Here is a 13180-nt window from a genome sequence, read left to right on the forward strand (position 1 = left end):
TTCTTACCTGTTTTTGTTTTCCAGTTCTGCAATAAGCTGTCTTTGTTGTTTGTTGGCATCAAAGTTAAAGCTCAAGTCGGTGGGAGGACGGGTCTAGAGTGAGGAAGAAGAAAGGTTTTTTTTCTTTATTCAAATATATCCAGAGGCCCAGATGGACTGTTGACTTTTTTTAAAACAGATTTTTGAGGTATAATTTACATACCATAAAATCCACCCGTTTTAAGTGTACAATTCAATGAGTCTTCGTATATTTAAACAGTTATGCAAACCAATCACCACAGTCCAGTTTTAGAACATCTTTCACCACCACAGAAAGTTCCCTCATGCCAGTCTGTAGTCAACTTCCACTCCCATCCCCAACCACAGGCAACCAGTGATCTTTCTGTCTACAGTTTTGCCTTTTCTAGAAACTTCATATAAATGGAATCATACAACATGCAGACTTTGGTTTCTGGCTTCCACTTAGCATGGTATTTCTGAGGTCCATCCATGTTGCTCCATGCATCAGGAGTTCCTTCCTTTTTATTGCTGAATAGTATTCCATTGTTACCAGCTTTTGGTTATCACAAATGAAGCCACTCTGAACTCTCATTTACAAATCTTTGTGTTGATATATGTTTTCATCTGTCTTGGGTAAATCCCTACGAGTGGAATTCCAGAGTTATATGATAACTCTGTATTTAGCATTTTGAGAAAGTGTCAAACTGTTTTCCAAAGTGGCTGAACCATTTTACAGTCCTACCAACAGTGAATGAGGGTTCCAATTTCTCCACATTCTCACCAATACTTGTCATTGTCTTTTTGGTTTTAACCATCCTAGTGGGCGTGAAGTACCTAATTGTGGGTTTTTTTAAAAAATTGAGATATAATTTACATGCCTTAAAACCTACCCTTTATACTTTAAAAGTATACAATTCAGTGGTTTTAAACTATATTTATGAGGTTGTGAGCCCATCATCACTATCTACTTCCAGGACATTTTTATCACCCCGAAAAGAAACCCACAGTCACTCCCCATTTCCCTTCCACCATCTTGTGACAACTTCTAATCTAATTTCTTTATCTATGGATTTGCCTATTCTGGACAGTTCATACCAATGGAATCATGCAGTATGTGATCTTTTATGTATGGCTTCTTTGACTTGGCAAATGATTCCAAGGTTCATCCACGTTGTAGCATGTATCAGTACTTCATTTCTTTTTATGGATGAATAATATTCCACCATATGGATATATCATATTTTGTTCATCCATTCAACAGCTGAGGGACATCTGGGTTCCCATTTTGGCGGGCTATTTTGCATAATGCTGCTATGTGCATTTGCGGACAAGTTTCTGTGTAGAGACATGCTTTCATTTTTCTTGGGTATATATCTAAGAGTGGAACTGCTGGGTCATATAGTAACTGCCTTTTGGGCAACTGCTAAACGGTTTTCCTACATGGCTGTAGCAGTTTACATTCCCACTAGCAATATATGAGGGGTCCATTTTATCCACTTTCTTGCCAACAGTTGTTATAGTCCTTTTTTTTTTTTTTTTTTTTGCGGTACGCGGGCCTCTCACTGTTGTGGCCTCTCCCGTTGCGGAGCACAGGCTCCGGACGCGCAGGCTCAGCGGCCATGGCTCACGGGTCCAGCCGCTCCACGGCACGTGGGATCCTCCCAGACCGGGGCACGAACCCATGTCCCCTGCATCGGCAGGCGGACTCTCAACCACTGCGCCACCAGGGAAGCTCCCTATAGTCCATTTTTTTGATCACAGTAATCCTAGTGAGTGTGATTTTGATTTGTATTCCCCTAATGACTAATATGTTGAGCATACTTTCATGTGCTTATTGGCCATCTATATATCTTCTTTGGAGGAGTCATTATGGTTTTGATTTGCATATTCACTACTGGGTCTGACCCTCGTACCTCCTTGGAATACGGAAGCCAATCAACACAAAATAGGAAAATGGATGACTAGGTGACATTTCCCTTTTATTGATTAACCAGAGTGGAAGCTCTTAATGAAGGCTCTGGTATAGTTACACTTCACTCCAAGTATTCTTGATTCTTCCCAAAACATGATCTACGATGAAGCAGAAACCTTGTTTCCTGTCTAGAGTTTAAAGATGCAATAAGTAATTCTTTTCATGTGAAATTTCCTAAATAAACAGGGGCAAAATAGCATAGCAAATCTGGGTGGGAGCCTTTTATCAAATTATCAAGTAATTTCCTTCTTTAAAAGGAAAAAAACTGATCTTTCTTCCTCCAGAGAAGAGTGGACCAGCAGTCAACTGAGCAAGTTCTCTATATATTCTATTCAGTCTTGTGAGAGCTTGAGTTGAACCTCAGAAAAATGGCTTGCCTCAGAGTAAAACTGCTATGAATAATAGGTTTACAATTCCTGAAGACTAGAGTTAAAACTAATGGCTCCTTATGAGTGGGACCAGGGAAAATTATGGATGAGGAAATGAGCTCTGAAAGGAATTTGTTTCATATAATGACAAAAAAACAAAAACCCTACAGTATTTCACTGGAAATTTCTAAAGAATCCTTTTAGTTTTGAGTGTCTGACTGCAATGCTGAAGCATCTTTCAAAGAGGAAGTTAACATAGGAATCAAGAATTATTATCAAGTGATTCCTAACCAGGAAAGATTCTCTGGCACCAAGAAGCATTGTTACTCAAATATAAAGAAGTAGGGGTGGAAAAAGATTCAAACCCTTAGTCAGCAGTCCCACCTGGAGCAGCCTGCACCCTAGCTCCTCCATCTGGACGTAACAGCGGGGAGCCCCCAGTGGACAGCTGAATGATGGCTTATTTCACCCAGACAAATGTCAAACACAGTTGAATGTACACTAAATAACAGAGAAATGTAGGATTTTATTTATTGACTATCTTAGACACCACAGTACTCCTTTAAAAAAAAAAAAAAGCCAGGTATCCCTTCCTAAAATGCCCCCAGGACACTGAAGGGAAAAAGAAGGAACAGTTAGTTTATAAAGACATAGATTACTTTAGCCAGAAGATCCCTAAAGATGATTTCTTCCAAAAATTAAATAGTTCATTCATTCATTTATCCAACAAATATTTTCTGAGCACTTAGTATGTGGTCGATACTATTCCAGAAACTAGGGATGCATTAGTGAATAAAATACAGCCTCTACCCTCATGTAGCTTACATTACATTGGGAGAGAATAATAAGTAAATAAATAAATATATGCAGGTTTTATATATATATATATATATATATATATATATATATGGCATCAGTAGTGATAAATTTGATGAAGGAATATAGGGTAAATGACACAGAATAAACTGAGACAGAATATTTTTTAAATGATATAGTTATGAAAGACTCAATGAACTTAGGAAGCAAACCAGGTGAAGGTCTGGGGGTTGGGAGGGTCGGGCTTGCTGGGCAGAAAGAAGGGCAAAGGCCTACAAGTGCTCCAGGTTGGTATGTTCTGGTCAGTACTGATGGAGTGGCGTGAGCTATGAGGCAGGGACAGGTGATAAACTGGGAGGGCCCAGATCATGAAGGACCTTTTCATCATGCAGTGGAGTTTCCATTCCATTCCAAATGTGGGGTGAAGCCACTGTAGGATTCTGAACAGGGAAACATGGAATCAATTCCAAATAACATATGTACATACTCTGCCCTCAAGGAGGTGGAGCCTAACTCCCTGTTCCTTAAGCGTGGCCTGTCCATAGTGACTTCCTTCCAAAGAGGACAGTGTGGAAAGGGGACGAAAGAGTAACTTTATGTCGGAGAAGCCTGACAAAAGCTTCCTCAGCCAAGTGATCAAGGTCAACATCAACAGTGATAAGTTACGTTGATACTATATATGTATGATGTGACGTGAGGAAAATAGCACTTATCTCTTCCTCCCCAAAACCCATAATCCCAGTCTAATCATGAGAAAAACAGACAAATCCCCATTAAGGGACATTCCTCAAAACTGTCAAGGTCATCAAAAACAAGGAAAGTCAGTAATAAGCTATAATGGAAAATAATCCTATATATCGTATAGGATTATCATATATATTATCATATAGGATATAACTATATATATAGTTGAATCACTTTGCTGTACACCTGAAACTAGCACAATATTGTAAATCAACTATGTTTCAATAAATAAAAAACAAACAAAAAAAACAAGGAAAGTCAGAGAAGCTGTCACAGACCAGAGGAGCCTAAGGAGATATGACAATTAAATGTAATGTGGTATCTCGGATGGAACCCCAGAACAGAGAAAAGACATCAGGTAAAAACTAACAAAATCTGAATAAAGCATGGACTTTAGTTAATAATAATGTATTGATATTGGCTCATTAATTGCAACAAACATGCTATACTAAGGTAAAATGTTAATAATAGAGGAAACGGAACATGGGTTATATGGAAACTCTCTGTACTAGCTTCATAATTTTTCTTTAATCTAAAATTGTTCTACAATGAAGCTTATTAAAAACAAACACTGCTTTGGCTACTAAGTGGAGGATTTACTGTAGTGGGATAAGAATGGAAGTAGGTGGACCACTTAAGAATCCAAGGGTTTGCTACTTAGTCGCATGTAAACCTTGAGTTACTTTATTTTACTATATACCTTTATTTTCTTGTCTGTAAAATGGGAATATTTATGGAAAGAGATGTGAAGAGGATCCCTTCCTCTGTTACACTAGTATTCTCTTAGGTTTAGGTAATCTCACAGAGCTCCATCATCTTTAATGAGATAGAGACACATCTGAAAAATACAGGATAAGGAACAAGACCCCACTGAGCAAAACTGGGCAAATATAAAACCAAGGAAAGCCAACACAGTCAGCAAACTGTAATCTGCTGGTATGCATTTCTGGAGCCTCCTAAAGAGAGACTGGAAGTTTCCCATCTGGATGAACTTGGCAGGATGAGTTCCAGAGAGATATGCCTGATATCAACCAGACTTTCACTGCATCCCAAGGGCAGCCTTCCCATCATCCCAACCTCGCTTAGACTAACTGGAGGGCTATGGATTATTAATACCTCTCTCTCTCTCTCAAAAACCCAGTAATGTTTTCTAGGAGAGTGGTTCCCAAGCTAGCTGTAAATCAAAAGACTGAAAGTTTTTTTTTTTTTAACCTAAAATCAACGGACCCTACTAAACCCAGAGATTCTGATTCAGTAGGTCTAAGGCAAGGCCAAGAATCTACATATATTTTAAGTGTTGCACAAAAGATTAGAATATGTAGCCAGGTTTGACAATGACTATTTTATAGGGGTTTTAAGTCATTAAATGTGTGCAAAACACCACATGAAAATACTCTTGATCTTTAATTCTAAGAAGCCGTCAGGACATTTCTGGAATGGTGCATGGGTGGAGCAGCTGACACGATGATGAGGCTGTGAAGTTTGGGACTGGGCTATGTGAAAAAAAAAAATCTCAAAAACGTGTAAATGTAGGTAGCATGACAATGGACAATGGTTTCCCTTTCCTTTCACCTTTCTTCCAAGTTTTCCATAATGAGTTTTTAATTTTTTCATAAAGAAAAAAAATTTTTTTCATAAACAAAAACTACCTGACTACATCTAATGCTAGTGATGTTTTGATGAAATTTAAGATTTGCTGTTATTACCATGATTTGCCACACACTGTATTTTTGTTGTTGTTGTTTTAAAATGGAATTTAGGCACTTCAGGAAAACAAATTAGCTCTCCTGGCTCATCTAAGCAACCTACAATTTCTCTATCTGAGGGTCTGCCTGAAGAGGTTTCAGTGGCCGTGTCTGCCACCTGGGGAGACGTGAGGGTCTGATGCTGGAGCATTTCACAGGGTGTAATGCCGGCTGCTAAAATGATTTAATGGTCTTTCTTGTAGAAGGTTTTTGGAAAAAAAAAATCAATACAAAGCCTATCTGGCAGGCTATAAATAAATTCTTTTGAGCACTACACCCACTTTATGCAAAGCACTTGTATCAGTGAGAGATTAGCAGATTAGAAGTCTTCTGTTTAATAGAAATCTAGTTAAGAAGAATCCTTCCTGAGAGACCCAATATTTATAAGATAACTACACTTAGGAAAATAAACTGAAGATGAAAGGGGCCATATCAGTATTTAGTCTCAAGACCATTCTAACAATTATTTTCACATGAATTAGAGAACTGGCATCAGAAACTATCAGGTGTAAACAGATTTATCTTGTTTGCAGTAAAGGAGTACTAGGATCTCCTTTTCAGGGTCAAACGGCTTTGGAGCTTTTATTTACAAATTTTAAAAAGTACTATGTAAAGTCAACAAGACTATATAATGGTATTACATAGTACTTTTTAAAATTTAAAATTTAAAAATTTAAAAATCCACCACAATGCTATTCCATTTCAAAAAATTTAATTAATGTTATTTATAAATTTTAATTTCTAAAATAACAAACATTTGTGGCTGATTGAGGGCATGTGTAGGGTTTAACTAATTAAATAAAACTAGTCTTTTTCCCAGACATTTTTCCCCCCATTCTGTTCCATTTCACTAACCTTTAGAGTTGCAATGTTAAGAGTCAGATGTATGACTTAGTATTAGATTCTCAAGGAAAAGATTTTGAAGACTAAACAAACCCAAAGGAATAAATTACGTTTTGAGAGAGAAACAAAGCAAAACTCTCTATTGACAGCTTTCATAAGTCTATTTCCCTGTGAAGAAGTAAACAAAAATTAGTACACATTTCTAAAACTAACACTGTAGAATATTGTCCTGCGAGATCTTGGCCTGCCTGTCCTAATTTCACTCCAGAACAATACTGGACCTAATGGTTTGTGATTCTTATAACCTCTCTAAGAATTCTTTGCCTGCCCCAAGGTCATAAAGATATTTTTCTGTTTTCTTTTAATAGCTTTATGGTTTTAGCTTTTACATTTAAAGTTTATGATGTATTTCAAATTGGTTTCTATGTATGGTGTGAGGTAGGGGTAGAGCTTCTTTCTTTTCATACAAACAGTTGTTCTTTCTTTTCATACAGATAAACGGTTGTTCCAGCAGCATTTGTTAAAAAAGATTTTCCTTTCCCAATTGAATTGCTTTTGTGCCTTGTTGAAAGTCACTTGACCTTATATGTGTGCATATATTTTATGGATGATTTGCTTATCCTTTTGCCAATACCATACTTTCCTGATTACTGTGGCTTTAGAGTAAGTCTTTTTTTAAAAAAATATTTATTTATTTATTTGGCTGTGCCGGGTCTTAGTTGTGGCACGTGGGATCTTTAGTTGTGGCGTGTGGGATCTTTAGTTGTGGCATGTGGGCTCTTCTAGCGGGCTCTTAGTTACAGTATGTGGGATCTAGTTCCCTGACCAGGGATCAAACCCAAGCCCCCTGCATTGGGAACATGGAGTCTTAACTACTGGACCACCAGGGAAGTCCCTAGAGTAAGTCTTGATGTCAAGTAGGGTTGAATCCTCCAACTTTGCTCTTTTCCAAAACTGTTTTGGTTTTCTAAATATATTTGAAGATCAGTTGGCATTTTGATTGGTACTGAATTTATAGACCAATTTAGGAAAATGTACCATTTGACTAATACTGAATCTTTTGAATAGGGCTATACCTCTCCATTTATTAGGTTTTCTTTAATTTCTCTTAGCAATATTTTATAGTTTTTCAGTCTTGAACATCTTTCATTAAATTTATCCGTAAGTATTTGATGGTTTTTAATGTTACAGTAAATGTTATTTTTCCTAAATTTAATTCTTAATTGTTCACTGCTAGTAGATAGAAATACAATCAATTTTTATATACTGACTTTGTATGCTGCAACACTGCTATAAAGTCATGTATCTGTTCTAGTAGTGTTCTTGTAGGACTTTCCTTAGGACTTCCTATATAGAATCAGGTCATCTGCAAATAATGACCGTTTCACATCTTCCTTTACAATATTTATGTCCCTTTTTTCTTGTCATGCTGCACTGACTGGGACCCCCAGGACAATTTTGAATAGAGGTGGTGGAAGTAGACATCTATGACTTGTTTGCAATATTAGGGGGAAATATTCCAAAATTTAACCTTTGTCATATAAGCTATAGGGTTTTTGTAGGTGTTCTTTACCAAGTTAAAGGAGTTTCTTCTACTCCTATGGTATTGAGAAGTTTTATCAAAAAGGGGTATTGTATTTTGACAAACTTTTTCTGCATCTATTGAAATATTATAATTTTCTTCTTTAAATTGCTAATATGGTGAATTACATAGGCTGATTTTCATGTGTTAAATGAATTTGCATTCCTAGGATAAATCTCACTTGATCATGGAGTATTATTATCCTTTTATATATTGCTGAATTCAATTTGCTAATATTTTGTTAAGGATTTTTGCATCTGTGTTCATGACAGAACTTGGCCATCAACTTTCTTCTCTTGTAATGCCCTTGTATTATTTTAGTATCAGGTTATAGTGGCCTGATAAACTGACTTCTTTCTCTATTTTCTGAAAGTTTGTGCCAGATTGTTATGATTATTTCTTCCTTAAACATATGATAGTATTCAACAATTAAGCCATCTGAGCTTAGAATTTTTATTTATTTATTTATTCATTTATGGCTGCGTTGGGTCTTTGTTGCTGCACACGGGCTTTCTCTACTTGTGGCGAGCGGGGGCTACTCTTCATTGCAGCGCGCAGGCTTCTCATTGCGGAGGCTTCTCTTGTTGCAGAGCACGGGCTCTAGGTGTGCAGGCTTCAGTAGCTGTGGCACGCGGGCTCAGTATTTGTGGCTTGCAGGCTTTATAGCACAGGCTCAGTAGCGGTGGCACGTGGGCTTAGTTGCTCCACGGCATGTGGGATCTTCCCAGACCAGGGCGCAAACCCGTGTCCCCTTCGTTGGCAGGTAGATTCTTAACCACTGTGCCACCAGGGAAGTCCCTGAGCTTAGAATTTTTGAAGTTAATTATTAATTCAATTTCTTTAACAGATTTAGGACTATTTAGATTTTCTATTTATTCTTATGTCAGTTTTGTTAAATTATATCTTTCAAGAAATTTGTCTACGTCAGCTAGGTTGTCAAACTTACTGGCAAAAAGTTGTTCATAATATTCTTATCATCCTTATAATGTTTATAGGATCTGTAGTATATCCCTTATTTCATTCCTGATATTGGTAATCTGCATTTTTTTCTTTTTTTTTTTGGCACTACGCGGGCCTCTCACTGCTGTGGCCTCTCCCGTTGCAGAGCACAGGCTCCGGACGCGCAGGCTCAGTGGCCATGGCTCATGGGCCCCGCCGCTCCTCGGCATGTGGGATCTTCCTGAACCGGGGCACGAACCCGTGTTCCCTGCATCGGCAGGTGGGCTCTCAACCACTGCGCCACCAGGGAAGCCCTTCCTTTTTTTTTTTAACTGAAGTATAGTTGATTTATAATATTGTGTTAGTTTCAGGTATACAATATAGTGATTCAGGGTTTTTGCAGATTATATTCCATTATAGATTATTATGAGATAATAGGTATAATTCCTTGTGCTATATAGTAAATCTTTGTTGCTTATCTATTTTATGTATAGTAGTTTGTATCTGTTAATCCCATATCCCTAATTTGTCCCTCCCTGCTTCCTTCTCCCCTTTGGTAACCACAAGTTTATTTTCTATGTCTGTGAGACTGCTTCTGTTTTTGTATATACGTTGATTTGTATTATTTTTTAGATTCCACATATAAGTGATATTGTATAGAATTTGTCTTTCTCTGTCTGACTTATTTCACTAAGCATAATATTCTCTAGGTCCATCCATGTTGCTGCAAATGGCGATATATTTTTACTTATTTATCTATTTATTTACTTATTTATTTATGGCTGCATGGGGTCTTTGTTACTGCGCGTGTGCTTTCCTTTCTCTAGTTCTGGCGAGCAGGGGCTACTCTTCATTGTGGTGTGCAGGCTTCTCATTGCAGAGGCTTCTCTTGTTGCGGAGCACAGGCTCTAGGTGTACGGGCTTCAGTAGTTGTGGCACATGGGCTCAGTAGTCGTGATGCATGGGCTTAGTTGCTCCACGGCATGTGGAATCTTCCTGGACCATGGATTGAACCTGTGTCCCCTGCATTGGCAGGCGGATTCTTAATTACCGCACTACCAGGGAAGTCCCACAAATGGCAATATTTCATTCTTTTGTATGGCTGAGTAATATTCCAGCGTGTGTGTGTGTGCACTAATCCTATCATCTGTTGATGGGTACTCGGGTTGCTTCCATGGCTTGCTTATTGTAAATAGTGCTGCTATGAACACTGGGGTGCATGTATGTTTTCGAATTAGTGTTTTCATTTTTTCCAATATACACCCAGGAGTGGAACTGCTGGACCGCATGGTAGTTCTATTTTTAGTTTTTCAAGGAACCTCCATACTGTTTCCTATAGTGCCTGGACCAATTTACATTCCCACCAACAGTGTACAAGGGTTCCCTTTTCTCCACATCCTCCTTCCTTTCTTCTTGATCAGGATTTCTAGAGGCTTATTAATCTTATCAATCATTTTAAAGAACCAAATTCTGGTTCTGTGATTTTCTTTTATTGATTCACTTTTAAAGAGGATACTGTAGATAAAATTAAAGGCCACTGCAATCCCTTCCCTAAACCAATTCCCCCACCTCCTGTCTCTGAGATATCTACTCTCCTGAGTTTCATGTTTACCATTCCCATTCCACCTGTATATTAAAGTAATGCAGGCTTCCCTGGTGGTGCAGTGGTTAAGAATCCACCTGCCAATGCAGGGGACACAGGTTCGAGCCCTGGTCCGTGAAGATCCCACATGCCGTGGAGCAACTAAGCCCGTGCACCACAACTACTGAGCCCGTGTGCCACAACTACTGAAGCCTGCACGCCTAGAGCCTGTGCTCCACAATAAGAGAAGCCATCGCAATGAGAAGCCCGTGCACCGCAATGAAGAGTAGCTCCTGCTCGCCACAACTTGAGAAAGCCTGCAGACAGCAATGAAGACCCAATAAATAAATAAATAAAAATAAATAAATAAATAAATAAATAAAGTAATGCAAATTTCTGCTACTCTACTGGAATCCTCTATTTACTCACCATGTTTCCTGCCTCTGCAGCCAGCCGGGCAGCATAGCGAGCTATAAGCCGGTGTTCCTCGTCCAGTCGGCTAGGACTGTCCAGGACACTGCCAAGGAGATAAAAATTCAACAGGTATCTATTAAACATCCCCTACTCTTGCTTCTCTCTCAGAAAGAACAGATGGGAGAAACACTTGTGAAAAAGGATGGTAACAAAAGAAATGGAGACCTGAATCATAGATACTAATGTTTTTCTGAGACAAAGAGGATTTAGAGAAATGACGAGGCCACGCATAACATTTCTCTTCGGCAGTATATCCCTGTTGCTCTCACACCTTCAGAGGGGACACTTCTTTTTGAATGCAAGGGCTGAGAAAAGGCAGGGCATCTATAAAGCTTGAGGGAGTGATTTCCCACCAACTGTTTTAAGAAAACCTCATGACTTTTAGATATAGGTCTTGAATTCAAAAAGCCCGAAGGAAAACTAAAGCATCATGAAAAACAGAGGGCTGAGGAAAAGTACCCTTAACACTGGCTGAGCAAAACTGAGGAACCTAAGCTAGGGCAGGCTTACAATATGGTAAATTTGGGGAAGATGCCGTCAAACGTTCCCCTTCAATGCCTCTTTCTCTTCTTTTACCATGCTTGTTCTACAACTGGAGCCCCATTTTAGGGTGAATTAATTTAGTTCATTACTCTTCACAAGAGTTCCAGCATTCTAAAAATTTAGAGATCCAGTAAGGTGGGACATCAGAAAGTGCCGTACCTGAATAAAAGAAGGGCTCTTGGGCTTCCCTGGTGGCGCAGTGGTTGAGAGTCCACCTGCCGATGCAGGGGACACGGGTTCGTGCCCCGGTCTGGGAAGATCTCACATGCCGCGGAGCGGCTGGACCCTTGAGCCATGCCCACTGGGCCTGCACATCTGGAGCCTGTGCTCCGCAACGGGAGAGGCCACAACAGTGAGAGGCCCGCGTACCACAAAAAAAAAAAAAAAAAAAAAAAAGAAGGGCTCTTGAGCAGGAGGCTCGCTCTGTGTATATGTGCTGCTCACATGGAACTTCTTGTTGATTATGATTGACATCTTTAATTTAGCATGTGATGTCAACTGCTATTTATTCATATCAGGGCACTCCTAGATTAATCGGGACTGTGGCTATGTAATTCTTCTTTGTTTAAGTCTGACAGATGTTTTAAGACAACAATAATAATAATGATGACTGAGTGATGAGAGATGGCTGTTGTGGCTTGCTTCTACTTTGGCTCTAGGTTCTTGGAGTTCCACAAACCCCTGACTGGAATTTAACAGTATGACAAAATATGAAATATGAAAAAAATTAAAGAAATGAGTTCAATATTCATCAAATCTTGTTATAATTACTCAGGGGAATCTGGGAAGGATGGAGTTAAATCAACAGAAACCTGTCTGGACTTTTCCTGTATGAAATCAACTATATTTTTCCTAGATTTTTTAATTTTTTTAACCATCCTATATTTCTATCTCTGTGTTTTTTTTTTGTTTTTTTTTTAGCGGTACGCAGGCCTCTCACTGTTGTGGCCTCTCCCGTTGCGGAGCACAGGCTCCGGACACACAGGCTCAGCGGCCATGGCTCACGGGCCTAGCTGCTCCGCGGCATGTGGGATCTTCCCGGACCAGGACACGAACCCGTGTCCCCTGCATCGGCAGGCGAACTCTCAACCACTGCGCCACCAGGTAAGCCCTAGGATGGATTTTTAAAAAATGTGCTGCCACTGTCACTGCCTTCTGGCAATGATACTTCTCAACACCATATAATTTTAGGTGTGCAAACGTCAGTCTCTAGCATATATAACCATTTTCTCAAAAGATGATCTTGTAATAAGAACATGCTACCATCAGTTGACTTTAATACTTTAGGGTCAAGACCCCAAGGTCAGGGCTGAACTATAATACTTGTGCCTTAAAGATGTTTGTCTGAAATAAAAGGACTATCTTTATCTTGTAAATAACAACAAAATGAACATTTAACAACACAAGTGGATACTATTATGGAGGGAACGGCAGCTTAAGAAGTGGGACTTAAAGTGGCTGACCTCTGTTTTCTGGCAAGGGACACAATAGGTTTCTCTGTGCAGAAGAGCTCCTGCTTCTCCACCACATTCCATCTCCCTAGGAAGGTCAATTTTATCTGTCATTCATACC

At 39.0% G+C, this 13180-nt stretch overlaps 1 protein-coding gene across 10 annotated transcripts in view; it reads right to left on the bottom strand.

The window, feature by feature from the left end:
• DTNB (dystrobrevin beta) overlaps positions 1-13180 on the bottom strand; it is a 280538-nt gene that overhangs the window by 42308 nt on the left and 225050 nt on the right. For all 10 annotated transcript variants that reach the window (XM_082642340.1, XM_082642339.1, XM_082642333.1 and 7 more), the window contains 2 exons: positions 11021-11108; positions 8-93 (listed from right to left, as the gene is read on the bottom strand). In XM_082642340.1, the coding sequence (XP_082498466.1) occupies positions 8-93; positions 11021-11108 (174 nt within the window). The remainder of the gene's footprint in view (positions 1-7; positions 94-11020; positions 11109-13180) is intronic.

This window comes from Mesoplodon mirus (genome assembly GCF_964341445.2).
Source record: "Mesoplodon mirus genome assembly, chromosome: 14".
Classification (NCBI taxonomy): domain Eukaryota; kingdom Metazoa; phylum Chordata; class Mammalia; order Artiodactyla; family Ziphiidae; genus Mesoplodon; species Mesoplodon mirus.